Source organism: Budorcas taxicolor, chromosome 1 (genome assembly GCF_023091745.1).
Source record: "Budorcas taxicolor isolate Tak-1 chromosome 1, Takin1.1, whole genome shotgun sequence".
NCBI classification, from domain to species: Eukaryota; Metazoa; Chordata; class Mammalia; order Artiodactyla; family Bovidae; genus Budorcas; species Budorcas taxicolor.
Window position 1 is genome coordinate 133,685,488 of NC_068910.1, and position 18,006 is coordinate 133,703,493.

Sequence of the window (18,006 nt, forward strand, 5' to 3'; positions counted from 1 at the left end):
TTGTCCCTTCATCTGGGACATAACTTTTTACTTTTTCATCGTGATTAACTCTCCGTGACATGTTTTCTCCTCTAGCCACTCTGGGACTGTGCTGCTTCTTGCTGCTTCTGTCTGCCCATCCCTGTGTCGTTGCTCAGTCATGTCTGACTCTTTGCGACCCCTTGGACTGCAGCACACCAGGCTTCCCTGTCCTTCACCAGTTCCTGGAGCTTGCTCAAACTCATGTCCATTGAGTCAGTCATGCCATCTAACCATCTCATCCTCTGTCATCCCCTTCTCCTCCTGCCTTCAGTCTTGCCCAGCATTAGGGTTTTTTTCAGTGAGTTGGCTCTTTGAATCACGTGGCCAGAGTATTGGAGCTTCAGCATCAGTCCTTCCAATGAATGTTCAGGACTGATCTCCTTTAGGATCAACTGGTTGGATCTCCTTGCAGTCCAAGGGACTCTCAGCCTTCTCCAGCACCACAGTCCAAAAGCATCAATTCTTCGGCGCTCAGCCTTCTGTATGGTCCAACTCTTACATCCATACATGACTACTGGAAAAACCATAGCTTTAACTATATGGACCTTTGTCAGCAAAGTAACGTCTGCTTTTTAATATGCTGTCTAGGTTGCTCATAGCTTTTCTTCCAACAAGCAAGCGTCTTTTAATTTCATGGCTGCAGTCACCATCTGCAGTGATTTTGGAGCCCAACAAAATTAAGTCTGTCACTGTTTGCATTGTTTCCCCATCTATTTGCCATGAAGTGATGGGACCAGATGCCATGACCTTAGTTTCTTGAATGTTGAATTTTAAGCCAACTTTTTCACACTCTTATTTCACCTTTATCAAGAGGTTCTTTAGTTCTTTTCTTTCTGCCATAAGAGTGGTGTCATCTGCATATCTGAGGTTATTGATATTTCTCCCAGCAATCTTGATTCCAATTTGTGCTTCCTCCAGCCTGGCATTTCGCATGATGTACTCTGCATGTAAGTTAAATAAGCAGGGTGACGATATACAGCCTTGACATTCTCCTTTTCCAATTTGGAACCAGTCTGTTGTTCCATGTCCAGTTCTAACTGTTGTTTCTTCACCTGCATACAGGTTTCGCAGAAGGCAGATATTTCCATCTGTTTGAGAGTTTTCCCCAGTTTGTCATGATCCACACGGTCAAAGGCTTTAGTGTAGTCAATGAAGAAGTAGATGTTTTTCTGGAACTCTCTTGCTTTTTTGGTGTTCCAGCAGATGTTGGCTATTTGATCTCTGGTTCCTCTGCCTTTTCTAAATCCGGCTTGACCATCTAGAGGTTCTCGGTTCATGTAGTGTTGAAACCTAGCTTGGAGAATTTTGAGCATTACTTTACTAGCGTGTGAGATGAGTGCAGTTGTGCGGTAGTTTGAACATTCTTTGTCATTGCCCTTCTTTGGGATTGGAATGAAAAACTGACCTTTTCCAGTCCTGTGGCCACTGCTGAGTTTTCCAAGTTTGCTGGCATATTGAGTGCAGCACTTTCACAGCATCTTCTTTTAGGATTTCAAATAGCTCAGCTGGTACGGTTAATGACGACCACCAAGGGGGACCTTCCCAGACTGGCGCCCCTGTCCCTGTGGTGAGCCCCTGCTGGCTCCACAGGAGGCCTTGCAACGCTGTCAGGTAATTTGGTTCAGTCTGCAGTGGGATCACTCTTCTTCTGGGTCTTTGCTCATGCAGGGTTTTGTTCGTGCCCTCCAAGACTGGAGTCCATGCTTCCCCTAGTCCTGTGGAAGTCCTGTCATCAAATCCCCCTGGCCTGTGAGGCCAGACTCCCTGGGGATGTCAGGCCCTTTGTCAGATGCCCAGGCTGGGAAGCCTGAAGTGGCGTTCGGAAGCTTCATAACAGTGGCATAACTTTCTGGCATATTGTTGTCTGGTCTGTGGATCACCCACCTGGCAGGGATGGGATTTCTTACTGCAGCTTCTTCTTTGTCTTTGCACGCGGGGTATCTTTCTTTGGTGGGTTCCAGTGTCCTGTCAGTGATTGTTCAACAGCTAGTTACAATTTGGGTGTCCTCACAGGAGATGAGTGCACATCCTCCTCCTCCACTATCTTAAACTGGAAGCCATTATTCTCAATACTATTCCCTTGGTCTCCTAGACTGTTCTTGCTTTTTAAAATTCTGGTGTTTTGTTTATTGCTGCCCTGTTTGGGTGAGTTCCACTGCCCTGTCTTCCAGATTACCAGTCTTTCTGCTTTATCTAGTCTGTTTTTGAACCCCTTTAGTGTGTTTTTCAGATAAGTTATTGTATTCTTCAGCTCTTTGATTTTTCTTTGGTATATTTTTGCATTTTCTCTTTTTCAAGTTCATCTATTCTTTTTCCTATTTTGGTGAGCATCTTTGTGACCATTACTTTAAGTTGCTTATCAGGTGAATTACTTACCCTTTTCATTAAGATTTTTTCTTGGAGCTTTATCCTTTTCTGTTGTTTCAGACATATCTCTCTGTTTCCTCAATTTGCTTGACTCTGTGTTTGTTTCCATGTGTTAGGTGAAACAGTCATTTCTTCCAGTCTCGATGGGGGTGGCCCCACGTTGGAAATGAACCTTAGTTACCCCTTAACCTTGCCGTAGTTCTTGGTTATTTCTCACACTGTGTATTCTACTGTTTCACACCTATGGAGCCCAGGAATGAAATCCCCCTTTGCAACCAGAGTACACACTCCAGTAGTGTCCCCTGTTAGGGCTGCATATGCCTGCTGGCTTTGGTGCGTGTCCACACTGCTGTGGCTGCTGTGGTGGAGATGGGGAGCCTGCTGTTACGCTGCTGTACAAGCATGGGGAAATGGTGCATTCCCCTGCTGCCTCTGGGGGTGCTGGGCAGAGGCGTGTGGGGAAGGCACTAGCAAGTGTGTAAAAATGATGCCTGCTAGTGCTTCCATACCTGGAGAGGGCTCCAGTGGTGACATTCCGGCAGAGTTTTCAAGATTACCAAATGAATTTACTCCCTATATGATCTTGGCTCTTTTCAAGCTGCTGCCCTTTAGCTGGGTCCCAGGGTGAGTGAGTCTGCTCACAATCCATTTAAGAGCAAATCTCCATTCCCTGCATCCATCTGGTTTTCCTGGATCTAAACTCTGTTGGTGTTCAAAGCCAAGTGTGTTGAGTGCTCATCTGTCTGGTGCGGGTTCGCAGGTAGGGTGTCGGGGAAGTTCGGTTTTTGTGAGCTCCCTGTTGCTTATGAGTTGCTGAAGTGGGGATGGAGTTTTGAGGGGACTGTGTCTAACTCTTCTACCTATCTCGATTGGCCTTTTTATCCTTGGTTGTGATGTAGCTGTTCTGCTAGTTCTCAGGTTCATTTAGAGGGAATTGTTCACAGTGAGCTATAGAATTGTGTCAATGAGAGGAGGTGAGTTCAGGATATTCTACTCTGCAGTCTTGAACCACTTTCCCACTTGTTTATTTTTGGTTTTGTTGCCTTTGCTTTTGGTGTCAGATCCAAAAAAATCATTGCTAAGACCGATGTCAAGGAACTTACCACTTGTTGTTTCCTAGGAATTTTATGATTTCATGTCTTAACATTCAAGTCATTAATCCATTCTGAGTTAATTCTTATGTATGGTGTAAGATAGTAGTCTAGTGTGCCCCAAACCTGTTTGTTGAAGAGACTGTCCTTTTCCCTTTTTATATCCTTGGCTCCTTTAATGTGTATTAATTGAACATACATGTATAGCTTTATTTCTGGGCTTTCTATTCTGTTGACCTGTGTGTGTGTTTTTATGCCAATACCATATTGTTTTGATTACTATTACTTTGTAATATAGTCTGAAATCAAGGAGCATGATGCCTCTAGTTTTGTTCTTTTTCAAGATTGTTTTGGCTATCCTGGGTCTTTTGTAGTTCCGCACAAATTTTAGGATTGTTCCGTTTCTGTGAAAAGTGCCATTATAATTATATAGAAATTGTATTGAGTTTGTGTATTGCTTTGGATAGCATGGACATTTTAACATTTTAATTCTTCTGGTCCGTGAGCCTGGAATATTCTTCCATTTACTTATGCCACCTTCAGGTTTTTTAAATCAGTATTTTTAGTGTGCAAGTCTTTCACTTCCTTGGTTAAATTTATTTGTAGGTGTTCTATTCTTCATAATGCAGTTTTCTTTTTAAATATCTGTATTTATTTTTGTGACTGCACGGGGTCTCAGTTGTGGCACATGGGACCTTTGACCTTTGTTGCGGCCCGTGGAATCTTTAGACACAGCATGCAGGGTCTTTAGTTGTGGCACGTGGGATCTCCCTGGAGAAGGCAATGGCACCCCACTCCAGTACTCTTGCCTGGAAAATCGCATGGACGGAGAAGCCTGGTAGGCTACAATCCGTGGGGTCGCAAAGAGTCGGACACGACTGAGCGACTTCACTTTCACTTTGTGGGATCTAGTTCCCCAACCAGGAATAGAACCTGGGTCCCCTGTGTTGGGAGCACCAAGTCTTAGCCGCTCATTCACCAGACAAGTCCTGATGTGATTGTTTTCTTAATTTCTCCTGTAAAACTTCTTAAGTGAAAACTTGTGTTGGGAAAATAAAACTGATGGGTTTAGATACTCAAGCATAGTGAATTACTGAGGACAGCTGTGAAGCCTGAGTGTCATGCTTAGTCTCAAGGTCAATATCATAGCCTTTCCTGACACATTCCATGTTGCCCTTGAAGCAGCCCTGAGTCTAGCCAAGCAGATTAATTCTTGTGTTTTTAAATTTTTTTTTGTACACTGGGATTTGTGGAGAGGATAATTTAACAAGGCATTTATATTTTTCTGCCCCAAGTTTGAGACTTTCCTTTGCTAGGTTCTGACTATCATGTTATTACATGATTTATATACAGCTTTAAAAATAGTAATAATAGATCATTCATATGTTGTTCTTTTTCTTTAACAGGTTGCAGAAATTTTATTTCAAACTGCCCAAAATGCAGAGATCAATTTTGACACTGTGTGTGGAGTACCTTATACAGCTCTACCATTGGCTACAGTTATCTGTTCAACCCACCAAATTCCAATGCTTATCAGAAGGAAGGAAACAAAGGATTATGGTAAAGTAAAAATAGTATAGCATTAAGTTGATTTGTAACCTGACACTTTTAGAATTTGTTCTTCTAGGCACTGAGGTTGATAGTCACTTTGAATATTCCTCATAAGTCCTTTAAGTTGTTATGGCCTTGGAGTGTGTTAACTGTTGTTATAAAGCAACTCCCTTTCCTTTAGAGTCTGGGGATAAAATGCTTTATGTTAACTAGGCAGTTAAAAAAAAGTGCTTTGTGCACCAAATTTATGAAACCCAACGTTTTTACCAGCACTTTCCTCATCAGCAGAATGCTTTTAGAGCACATACTCTACCAGTGTACTATGTTTAAATTACATGAATAAAACTATTCCCTTAAAGCAATGTAAAGGAGTTCCTTGGTGGCCCATTGGTTAGGACTCTGCATTTCCACTGCAGGAGGCCTGGTTGGGGAAGTAAGATCCTACAAGCCATGAAGCATGGCAAAAAAAAGGAGGGGCAATGTAAACACCACATGGAATTCTAAATAGAGATTTTTTTTTTAATGGGTTCATGGCAGTAGGTTATCAGGTGGGTATTTCAAACATGTTTTAAAGCTGCTGCTAAGTCACTTCAGTCGTGTCCGACTCTGTATGACCCCATAGACAGCAGCCCATCAGGCTCCCCTGTCCCTGGGATTCTCCAGGCAAGAACACTGGAGTGGGTTGCCATTTCCTTCTCCAATGCAGGAAAGTGAAAAGGGAAAGTGAAGTTGCTCAGTCGTAAAGCTACATCAGTCTAAAAGTATTGGGACTGACTTCATATTTTATTACACTAAGAATTAATATTTTTGGTATTATTTCTATTTTGTTGCTTTTTTTGATGAGTCCTTTTTACCAATGTGTTCCAAAAATTTTTATGATGAAATCATATGATGTCTGAGATTTGCTTCTAAAAATTATTGGGGGGAGGTAGGATTGGAATTAGAGCTGAAACAAGATTGCCCATGAGTTATTAGGTGGCAAGTTGCTGTATTTGTGGAGATTTGTTATAGTCTTATCTAGTTTTAGTTTATTCAACATTATAAAAAACTAGAATAATATTTTTGCTATAGAGTGGCACAGTGTTTTATCTATATGAATTTCTCCCATAAGGAAACTTATTTCTATTTCCTTATTATGTATCTTCAAAAATACTTCTTAGAATATGATCATTCATTTTAAAATATACCTATAAATACAGTTTTATTTTCTGGTCTAAGTTAAACTTGCCAGTTCTTCAATGAAGAAAAGGAGTTAGGGGAAAAGACAAAGATAGTACGTGTGGGAAAGTTAAAAGTGGGCAAAACACCCACTAAATATATTCTGCGTCAAAATAAGGCAAATTTGGTGGTGGAAAACACAAAAATGCTTCTCCAAAAACACGGGTTTTTGTAGTCTACAGCCTGAGTTATTTACAATTTGTAGGTTATCTGAAAATAGTCTGTAGTAGGGATTGAAGTGGGCCAGTATATTTAGTCACATTACATTATATAATTCATAAGGGTGTAGTGATTCATCTAAATGGTTGTTGAATATTTTCCCTCCTCAATTTGTATACTCAAAAGGCCAGTTGTTTTGCTGATCTTGAATAAAGAAATTGTTAATGGAAAAAGGAATGATTTCATTGATGATATTGTGATCTTCTTTTATAACTTTCACCAGTCCAGGTGATCTTGCCTAAAGAAACCCCATATTTGAAATTTTAATCATAAACACACTGTGATGTTTTACAAAGTTAAATAATTTGCTAGTTTTACTGTAAATATTCTGTATATGTAACTTTGACAGTTTTGAAATAGAGACATTGAACAAAATAGTAAATCATAGCACATTGAAGATTCATCGGAAATTTTAAAAATATATTTCCAAAGTGGATTATCAGAAAGTATAATTTAGATTATCCACCTTTTCATAAATACATGCCAAATTTATACTATAGATACATCTTGAGTTGGTTGAAATACATAATTTTAAAATGGAATCAACATAATTTTTTCTTTTCCAGGTACTAAACGGCTTATAGAAGGGGCTGTTAATCCAGGAGAAACCTGTTTGATCATTGAAGATGTTGTCACCAGCGGATCTAGTGTTTTGGAAACTGCTGAGGTTCTTCAGAAAGAAGGCTTGAAGGTCACTGATGCCATAGTGCTGCTGGACAGAGAGCAGGGAGGCAAGGACAAGCTGCAGGCCCATGGGATTCGTCTCCACTCGGTGTGTACATTGTCAAAAATGCTGGATATTCTTGAGCAACAGAAAAAAATCAATGCTGAGATGGTGGAGAGAGTGAAGAGATTTATTCAGGAGAATGTTTTTGTGGCGGCCAGTCCTAATGGTTCTCTCCCTCCTGTGAAGAAAGAACCCAAAGAACTAAGTTTTGGTGCACGTGCAGAGCTGCCTGGGATCCACCCGGTTGCATCGAAGCTTCTCAGGCTTATGCAAAAGAAGGAGACCAATCTGTGTCTGTCTGCTGATATTTCAGAGTCCAGAGAGCTGCTGCAGCTGGCAGACGCTTTGGGACCCAGAATCTGCTTGCTTAAGACTCATGTGGATATTTTGAATGATTTTACTCTGGATGTGATGAAGGAGTTAACCACTCTGGCAAAACGCCATGAGTTTCTAATATTTGAAGACCGGAAATTTGCGGACATAGGAAACACAGTAAAAAAGCAGTATGAAGGTAAGCATTATTCAGGAACCAACAAGAATCAAAATCCAGCTTAAACTGGCTGAAGAACAAAAGGAAAAGTATTGGCTCACGTGACAAAGTCCAGCAGTAGAACAGCCTGTCAAGCGTGGTTGGATCTAGGAGCTCAAGTGATCTCTTTCAGGCTTACTTTCTCCTCAAGTCTCAGCTCTGCTTTCTTCTCTCTTCTTTCTCAGGTAGGCACATTCTTCATGCCTGCCCCAAACCAATCACTCAGGCCTGGGTATAGAATATGTTTATTAACTCACTTGGGTAATACACCTTGCTCCTGGTGATCTGAGGCTATTAGCTTTACATAAACTTCTTGAAACCTGAGGTACAGGGTTAATTCTCCTAAAGAAAATGGCTGTTCTGATGCCAGAAGAAAGGGACATGGGTTTTAGGCAGGCAAAAATGACAGGTGTTGGCCCTGGCAGAACAAAACACAGTTCTGAATCTTTGGAGAAGGAAAGTTGCAGATACAGAAAATAAGGAAAAAGTAGTATAAAGTGGTAAGATTTATTTTTAGCAGAAAAAGATCTGTTGATACACATCCTTTTTTAAAAGTGTTAAATAGGAACTCAGAGTAGAGCATACATTAGTAAAAATGCTTCTTTTACCCATTCATCTATGCAAATTTCTGTCGTATTTATGTAATGGTTTTTTGTTTTCACTTAACCTTACAACAGACATTTTATGTTCTTTAATAAGCATCTTTTAAGATAATTTTTTCTTAAAGTAATACATGCATATTCTTAAGCTACTTCTTTAAGGATAGCTTTGTTTGTAATGACTTCATATGCTTAAGATATTGACTGTTGAAAAAGTTACACAAGCTTTCTACAAGTTTGCATATAGTTTTTTCAAAAGTCTACTTGAGTTACTGTTGTGCCTTTAAAATGAATACAATTGCTTTATTGAAATTTGAAGAGCTAGTGAGACCTAAGGAACAGGAAGAAGATTTAGGAGATGGTAAGTTCCTGAGATATCCCTACAGAGTGAAAATCTGTCATCTTCAGAGGAATTTCAATTTGCTGTCTTTGACCTCAATATACCTGTCTTCACTGGAGTCCCTTTCCAGTTGCATAAATCTTACTGGTGGACACAAACATCAGCCTGCAAAGAAAAACAACCAGTTTTGCTAAGTATAGAGCTTACAAGATTTTTTTCTCCTTATTTCTCAACTAGCTAAGCAGATGGAAAGATGCATTTTTCACAAATAGGTCCACTGATGATTACTAAAATTCTTGAAGTGCTTCACTGTTTCATTAGATGTTACTAGATTATTTCTTACTGTAGATGGTTTTGGTTGAGTTAAAAGTTAAAGGTTTTTGTTTGAAAATTGACAAACATCTTTTTTTCCCTTTCTTAGGTGGGGTCTTTAAAATAGCTTCCTGGGCAGATCTTGTAAATGCTCATGTCGTGCCCGGCTCAGGAGTTGTGAAAGGCCTGGGAGAAGTCGGCCTGCCGCTGCACCGGGCATGCCTGCTTATTGCAGAAATGAGCTCTGCTGGCACCTTGGCTACTGGGAGCTACACTGAGGCAGCAGTAAGTGACAGAGGAGAGGGACTGGGGCAAGAGAGGCCAGGACTGAGACACTAGATGTTACAGGGAAAGAAAACACCTTCATTTGGGGTCTGTGGAATTGCTACCCAAAACAACAGATCAGCTGCTATTACTGTGACAGTGCATTAATACTAGTTGGCTAGAATGCACTGATGGTTAGTAGCCTTTTATGTCTTACAGCAGACACTAAAGAGATTTGAGTGGTGCTACAAGAGAAACACTGAAACACAGATACTGAGTCAAATAAGCATATGTGTCTGTATGTACCTGGCCTTTAAGAAGTTAAAGTACATTAGAGTTTTTCCCATCTCACCATGAGTTGAAATTGGAGAGCTTTTTTCCAGTTTCTTGGAATCTTCCTGAGTCACAAAGATGCACATTCTCATGACAGCAGCCCACGAAGTGGGTTGTCTTTTTCAATCTTTGATATTGATTGGCGTTCTACAGGAGAGCTCTTAACTAGAGTCCAGACACGGTATTTCGTCTAGTAACTCCTCATTATTAAAAATTCTCACGTGTGTGCTTAGTCGCTCAGTCGTGGTCAACTCTTTGCGGCCCCATGGACTGCAGCCCGCCAGGTTCCTACGTTCATGGGGATTCTCAGGCAAGAATGGGAGTGGGTTGCCATTCCCTTCTCCAGGGGATCTTCCCAACCCAGGGATCAAACCCAGGTCTCCCACATTGCAGGTGGGTTCTTTACCGACTGAGGCGCCAGGGAAGTTCTTACAGCACCGTACATGTTCTAATGTACCATAGCCAGCTCCACCCCCTGCACACCAGAACAAAATAAGAGATGGAGAATCATCCGGTCATAAAGTTCCTCTTCACATTCTCCTCTGGGCAGGTTTCATAGTTGGATAGTCACTTAGAAAGATGAGATGGATTTGCATATATTTTAAAGACTACTTTTTAAAGTAGTAGGAAGTTTTAATAAAATTTTCATTTTTACATGGGAATTTATTTTTCATATTTCAAAGGTTGTGGAACTGTGAAAAACTCACATGGCCCTAGGGCCAGGTTTTAAATAACCCCACCCTTGATTTGACCATGAATGTCTGTGATTTCCCAGCGGTCTTAGCAGAGGGTCCGTGAGTCAGTGTTAATGTTTGGCATTCTGGATCTGGCTCAAGGACAATACATGAATTATTGGTAGGTGGTAGTACTTAGTAGCAAGAATGAAACAGTCTGGGCCTCAGGGAAGAACCAAATTAGAAAGTTAGGCAGGGGGAAAAAGAAAGTTAGGCAGACCTAGGGAATCGCCTAAAGATGTGAGGTAATGGAAGAGAAATTGTGGAGGCAGTGTTAAAGTATAGGGAAAGCTGTGGAGGTAAGATTTCTTCAGCTAGCTCTTTATAGCACAGCTGTTTTTATGTGGTGGCTGTCCTTGGATATCTGTGCAGATGGGCAGTAAGACTTCAGTGTAGCTTTATATCATTATAAATGTATTCTAGGGTATGATTTATATCCTTTTTGGAAGTAGGTAGGTCCCTAAACATTATTAAAAATAGGTAATAATGGAGCAACTAGATTTTTGATGCAAATAGTATAGGATTTTTAGTGTTTTTAGTGTTTGCTTATGGGAGAAGGTGATAGGAGGAGTTATTTTAGGGTCTTAGTGGAGCAAGTTATGTAGATTCATATCTAAGATTACCTGTTTAGATATGAGTTTAATATGACATGAGAAAATGCATTTATAAGATAGCAAAGTTTCTTACATTTGGTGTGGTTAACTGCTGTCTTGTCATTTGCTTATTACATTCCATTCAGGTGAAAATGGCTGAAGAACATTCTGAATTTGTGGTTGGTTTTATTTCTGGCTCCCGAGTAAGCATGAAACCAGAATTTCTTCACTTGACTCCAGGAGTTCAGTTAGAAGCAGGAGGTAAGCCTATTGATTGGTAATGATTCCTCTAAAATGCTTCTTTTTCCAAGTCAGCAAAATAAAACCTAGATGTACAAAAATAGCTTGCAGTCTAATTTTAGGATGAAAATCTAGAAGGTTACTTTTTATTGTAGTATGCCTAGAAACTGATAATTGTTTCCCAACTGATATTTTTAACATACTGCCAAAAAACAGGTGTTCTATGCTCAAGGAGGAATCCTCTAAACAGAATCAGACATTTGTTTAGGACTTTGCAGAATCTTTGTTGTGCTAATGTTTATTGTGACTTTTCAGTGTGGACATACATGGTTCTGTCATGTCTTCCAAACTTATCTGAACACATAACACTTTTAGCAGTCTTAGAAATACAATTGCAGTGGCTGAAAAACTGCGAACTTTCTCACTGATAGTCTTGAGTTAATAAAGGAATGATCTAGGTTAATGTCCTATGGAACTCAATAAAGCTGCTTTTTTGTGTTAGCTTTTTATTGAGATATAGTTGATTTACAATGTTGTGTTTATTTCTGCTGTACGGAAAAGTGATTAAGTTATAGGTGTGTGTATGTGTGTATACTGCTGTTGCTGCTAAGTCGCTTCAGTCGTGTCTGACTCTCTGCGACCCCATAGACGGCAGCCCACCAGGCTCCCCGTCCCTGGGATTCTCCAGGCAAGAACACTGGAGTGGGTTGCCATTTCCTTCTCCAATGCATGAAAGTGAAAAGTGAAAGTGAAGTCGCTCAGTCGTGTCTGACTCCTAGCGACCCCATGGACTGCAGCCTACCAGGCTCCTCCATCCATGGGATTCTCCAGGCAAGAGTATTGGAGTGGGGTGCCATTGCCTTCTCCCAGGTGGTGCTAGTGGTAAAGAAGCTGCCTCCCAATGCAGGAGATGTAAGAGACTCAGGTTCGATCCCTGGGTTGGGAAGATCCCCTGGAGGATGGGATGGCAACCCAGTCCAGTATTCTTGCCTGGAGAATCTCATGGATGGAGGAGCCTGGTGGCTGCAGTCCATGGGCTCACAAAGTGTCAGACATGACTGAAGCGACTTAGCATGCATGTGTGCATGTGCATAAAATGACAATTTTACCTCTTCCCTTCCAATTTGGATACCTTTTCTTTCTCTTGTCTGATTTCCAATACTGTGTTGAATAGAAGCGATGAGAGTTGGCATCCTTGTCTTGTTCCAGATTTTAGCAGGAAGGCTTTCAGCTTTCCACCATTGCTCTTTTTCTGCACCTATTGAGATGATCATGTGACTGTGCTTTGTCAATGTGGTGTATTATGTTGTTTTCGTATATTGTACCATCCTTGTGATCCTGAAGTGAATCTAACTTGGTCTTGGTGTATGATCTGTTTTATGTTTGTTGAATTGGGTCTGCTAATATGTTTAGAAATTTTGCATCTATATTCGTCAAAGGTATTGACCTGTAGTTTTCTTTTCTGGTATCCTTGTCTGGTTTTGGTGTCAGTGGGATGGTGGCTTCATAAAACATCTTTGAGTGTTCCCTCCTCTTCAGCCTTTTGGAAGAATTTGAGAAACATCTGTGTTAAGTTTTTCTTTATATGTTTGGTTGAATTCACCTGTAAAACCACATGGCCCGTAAGTTTTGTTTGTTGGGAGGTTGTTTTTTTTTTTTTAATTACAGATTCTCTTTCACTTCTAGTGCCTGTTCACATTATCTGTTTCTTCTTAATTCAGTTTTGAAGAGCTGTATATTTTCATCTCTTCTAGGTTGGCAAATTTGTTAGCATAGAGTTTATAATATTGTCCTACGGTTTTTGTATTTCTGCTGTATTAGTTGTTATTTCTCCTTTTTTATTTCTTATTTGGGCTCTTTCCTTCTTAATAATCCAGGCCAGAGGTTTGTCAGTTTTGTTTAACCAAGTCTTGGTTTCACTGATTTTATCTATTGTTTTTTAATCCATTTCATATTTTTCCTCTCAGATCTTTATTATTTCCTTCTGCTGACTTAGGCTTTGTTTGTTCTTTTTTCTAATTCTTGTAAGTAGTAGGTTCTGCTGTTTGAGATTTTGAGGAAGGCTTATATTGCTATGAACTTCCCTCCAAGAACCCCTTTTGCAGCATCCCACAGATTTTGAATGATTGTGTGTAAAGTCCATGTAATTGTTTTTTTCTCATTTCTTCTGTGGTTGATTTTTGTTTCATGCTGTGTAGTCAGAAAGATTCTTGAAATAATTTCTACTCTCTTTACCATTTAAATTTGTTCAGGCTTTTTTTGTGTGTGTGCCCTGGTATCTGGTCAAGCCTAGAGAGTGTTGCACTTGAAAAGAATGTGTAATGTTCTGAAAGTATCAGTTCAGGCTAACTATCCTATTGTATCATTTAGGATCTCTGTTGCCTCACTGACTTTCTGTCTACAAGATCTGTCCATTGTTGTGAGTTTGGTGCTAAAGTCTCCTGTTAGTATTTATGTATTTAGGTGCTCCTATATTCAGTTCAGTTCAGTTGCTCAGTCGTGTCCGACTCTTTGTGACGCCGTGAACTGCAGCACACCAGGCCTCCCTGTCCATCACCGACTCCCGGAGTTTACCCAAACTCATGTCCATTGAGTCAGTGACGCCATCCAACCATCTCATCTTCTGTCGTCCCTTTCTCCTCCCACCCTCAATCTTTCCCCAGCATCAGGGTCTTTTCAAATGAGTCAGTTCTTCGCATCAGGTGGCCAAAGTATTGGAGTTTCAGCTTCAACATCACTCCTTCCAATGAATACCCAGGACTGATCTCCTTTAGGAAGGATGAGTTGAATCTCCTTGCAGTCCAGGGGACTCTCAAGAGTCTTCTCCAACACCACGGTTCAAAAGCATCAGTTCTTCGGAGCTCAGCTTTCTTTATAATCCAACTCTCACATCCATACATGACTACGGGAAAAACCATAGCCTTGACTAGATGGACCTTTGTTGACAAAGTAATGTGTGCTTTTGAATATGCCATCTAGCTTGGTCATAACTTTCCTTCCAAGGAGTAAGCGTCTTTTAATTTCGTGGCTGCAATCACCATCTGTAGTGATTTTGGAGCCCCCCGCCCCAAAAAGTCAGCCACTGTTTCCCCATCTATTTGCCATGAAGTGATGGGACCGGATGCCATGATCTTCATTTTCTGAATGTTGAGCTTTAAGCCAACTTTTTCACTCTCCTCTTTCACTTTCATCAAGAGGCGCTTCAGTTCCTCTTCACTTTCTGCCATAAGGGTGGTGTCATCTGCATATCTGAGGTGACTGATATTTCTCCTGGCGATCTTGATTCCAGCTTGTGCTTCCTCCAGCCCAGTGTTTCTCATGATGTACTCTGCATATAAATTAAATAAGCAAGGTGACATTATACAGCCTTGACATACTCCTTTTCCTATTTGGAACCAGTCTGTTGTTCCATGTCCAGTTCTAACTGTTGCTTCCTGACCTGCATACAGATTTCTCAGGAGGCAGGTCAGGTGTTCTGGTATTCCCATCTCTTTCAGAATTTTCCACAGTTTATTGTGATCCACACAGTCAAACGCTTTGGTGTTGTCAATAAACCAGAAATAGATGTTTTTCTGGAATTCTCTTGCTTTTTCCATGATCCAGCAGATGTTGACAATTTGATCTCTGGTTCCTCTGCGTTTTCTAAAACCAGCTTGAACATCTGGAAGTTCACGGTTCACTTATTGCTGAAGCCTGGCTTGGAGAATTTTGAGCATTACTTCACTAGCGTGTGAGGTGAGTGCAGTTGTGCGGTAGTTGGAGCATTCTTTGGGATTGGAATGAAAATTGACCTTTTCCAGTCCTGTGGCCACTGCTGAGTTTTCCAAATTTGCTGGCATATTGAGTGCAGCACTCTCACAGCATCATCTTTGAGGATTTGAAATAGCTCAGCTGGAGTTCCATCACCTCCACTAGCTTTGTTCGTAGTGATGCTCCTATTCTTAGGTGCATGCATATATGTTGACAGGAGTAAATATCTTCTTCTTGGAGTGCTTATCATTATATAGTGTCCTTTATCTTCCTTTGCAGCCTTTGGTTTAGAGTTTGTTTTGTCTGCCACAGGTATTGTACTTTCTTGTCATTTCCATTTTCAGGAAATATCTTTTCCTATTCAGTCTGTGTGTCTTTTGCCCTAAAGTGGGTCTCTCATAGGCAACATGTTGCATGCTGGTTTTTAATCCAGCTTTCCACTCTGCATCTTTTGATTAGAGCAGTTAGCCCATTGACATTTAGGATAATTACTTTTTTTTTTTTTTTACTGGAGTATAACTTCTTTACAATGTTAGTTTCTGCTGTACATCAGTGTGAATCAGCCATATGTATACATATATCCCTTCCCTCTTAAGATTCCCTCCCACCCCTCTCGATCATCACAGAAGCAAGGTCAGTATTCATAGGTGTATTTATTGCCATTTTAAACCTTGCTTTCTGTATTTGCTTTTTCCCCTTTTTCCTTTTGCAGTTTGGTGATTTCCTTTTATTTTATGCTTTTGTGCTCTTTTTGTGAATCTATTTTGTTTTTGACTTGTGCTTACCCTGTTTTTCAAGTATGTTAACCCCTTCATATATCTACTTACTTTAAACTGGTCATCATAGACTCAAACACATTCTGAAAAAAAATCTACATTTTAATCTCCTCCCTCATTTTATCATTTTGATGTCCTCTTTCACATCTTCATATTTATCCTTTTGCTGTTCATTGTGGTTATTGTAACCTTCACACAGGATTTTTTTTTAATCTGTATACCAGCTTTATTTAAGTGATTTACTTTTTGACTAATTTTCTTTTACTATAACTTTTCTATTTAGGGAAGACCTTGCAGTATTTCTTTCATAATAGGTTTAGTATTACTGCCTTCTTTTTTTTGCTTGTCTGAGAAATTCTTTATCTCTGCTTTTATCTGAATGATAATGCTGTTGGCTAGAGTATTCTAGGTCATAGATTTTTCTCTTTCAGGACTTTGAATATATATTTTGCTACTCCCTTCTGGCCAGCAGTATTTCTGTAATCAGCTGATTGTTTTTCTCTTACTGCCTTTAAAATGCTAACTTTTGCCATTTTAATTATGTCTTGGTGTAGCTCTGTTTGGGACCCTCTGTGCTTCCTGTACCTGGATATATTTCCTTCTTTAGTTTGGGAAGTTTTCAGAAATACTTTAAAATATATTTTCAGTCCCCCTTCTTCCCACCAGGAGGGTGTGGAAGCCTTTGGTCTTTCACGGTTCCCTCCAAGGGGTGCAGGTCCTGTCCAGATTCCCTTCTTTTTTTTTTGGTCCTACCTGGTTATGTGGAGATTCTTTTTGTCCTTTCAGAAGTGTGATGTCCTCTGCCAGCATTCTGTAGGTATTCTGTGAGACTTGTTCCATGTGTAGATGTATTTTTTGATGTATTTGTGGGAGGAGGCGAACTTGACATTTCTTCCATCTGGATCACTCTGGTTTGAATGGGGAAGAAATGGTGATCTGGAAATATTTTTCCTGAATTAGTTATTGTATGAGAAACCTTGCTTATCACAAGTATGGGAGTTTATTCCACTTTCTGTCTCTTTCCTTAAGACTGGAACTGTGAACATCTGGTTCTCAGCAAAACTGTTTAAGATGCAAGCAGTTCTGCTTCTTAGAGTATGGAGAATGTTTGTGTACGTGCCAGCCCATGTTTCCACACCCAGAGGTGGGGCTTCCGAGGTGGTGCTGGCGGTAAAGAACCCACCTGCCAATCAGGAAGCATAAGAAACATGGGTTCAATCTCTGGCTCAGGAGGATTCCCCTGGAGAAGGGAATGGCAGCCCACTCCCGTATTCTTGCTTGGAGAATCCTATGGACAGAGGAGCCTGGTGGCTACAGTCCATAGGGAAACAAGTCTTACATGACTGAAGTGACTTGTATATGTGCTTGCTGCTTGTTATGTTTCCTAAGGTAATCTAGAGTTACCTTTTTTACAACCCCTTAGTGTATCCTAGTTACAATTGGGCTGTAATATGTTCAGTCATTTCACTGTGGATACACTTGAACTTTTTATAAACTTAACATTGTTGTACATATATTTTGCACATGTAGGGTATTTGGAATACTTTTATTAGGCTAGAAACCCTTTGAGGATGAGATCTCTTTCTGAAGAATGCATATACTCTAGCACAGTACCCCTGTGCATCATAAATGTTCTATAAATACACAAGTGTTGACAGGATGGATAAATACACTATATAGGAGCAGATGCAAGAATTGGTGTTTCTGTGGATGGAATGATAATATTGAGAACATAATGAATGAGACTATAGATTTGGTAAAGCTTAGTTGCTTTTAAATCCTGAAATACTTCAACTGTTGGATACCTATTAACCTTGACAGAACTAATTATTTTTTATAAACAACACTTAAAATGAAAGTCATCCTTTTTGGGGTTTTGCTTTCAGTTAAGTAGTTTAAACAAAAAACATTGCAGGTTAACCAAAAACAAAAAAAACGTAGATGGTCCTCTGGGACTAGAGAATAGTGAAGGTGTCTGCTGTTTTTCAAGTTTCACATAGGTTTTATATACCACAGAGTAGGCCTCAGCAGAATGACTATTAAGACCTATTTAAGACTTGATAATAGTTGCCTTGATTTAGGTTATACCAGAATGGTCTAGTGGTTTTCCCTACTTTCTTCAATTTCAGTCTGAATTTGGCAATAAGGAGTTCATGATCTGAGCCACAGTCAGCTCCTGGTCGTGTTTTTGCTGATTCTATAGAGCCTTCTCCATCTTTGGCTGCAAAGAATATAATCAATCTGATTTCGGTATTGACCATCTGGTGATGGCCATGTGTAGAGTCTTCTCTTGTGTTGTTGGAAGAGGGTGTTTGCTATGACCAGCGCATTCTCTTGGCAAA

At 40.2% G+C, this 18,006-nt stretch overlaps 1 protein-coding gene across 1 annotated transcript in view; it reads left to right on the forward strand.

The window, feature by feature from the left end:
- The window catches only part of UMPS (uridine monophosphate synthetase), a 45,692-nt gene that overhangs the window by 13,587 nt on the left and 14,099 nt on the right, over positions 1-18,006 (forward strand). Inside the window, exons 2-5 of the mRNA XM_052654080.1 lie at positions 4,886-5,039; positions 7,034-7,705; positions 9,084-9,259; positions 11,045-11,159. Coding sequence (XP_052510040.1) covers positions 4,886-5,039; positions 7,034-7,705; positions 9,084-9,259; positions 11,045-11,159 — 1,117 coding nt within the window. The remainder of the gene's footprint in view (positions 1-4,885; positions 5,040-7,033; positions 7,706-9,083; positions 9,260-11,044; positions 11,160-18,006) is intronic.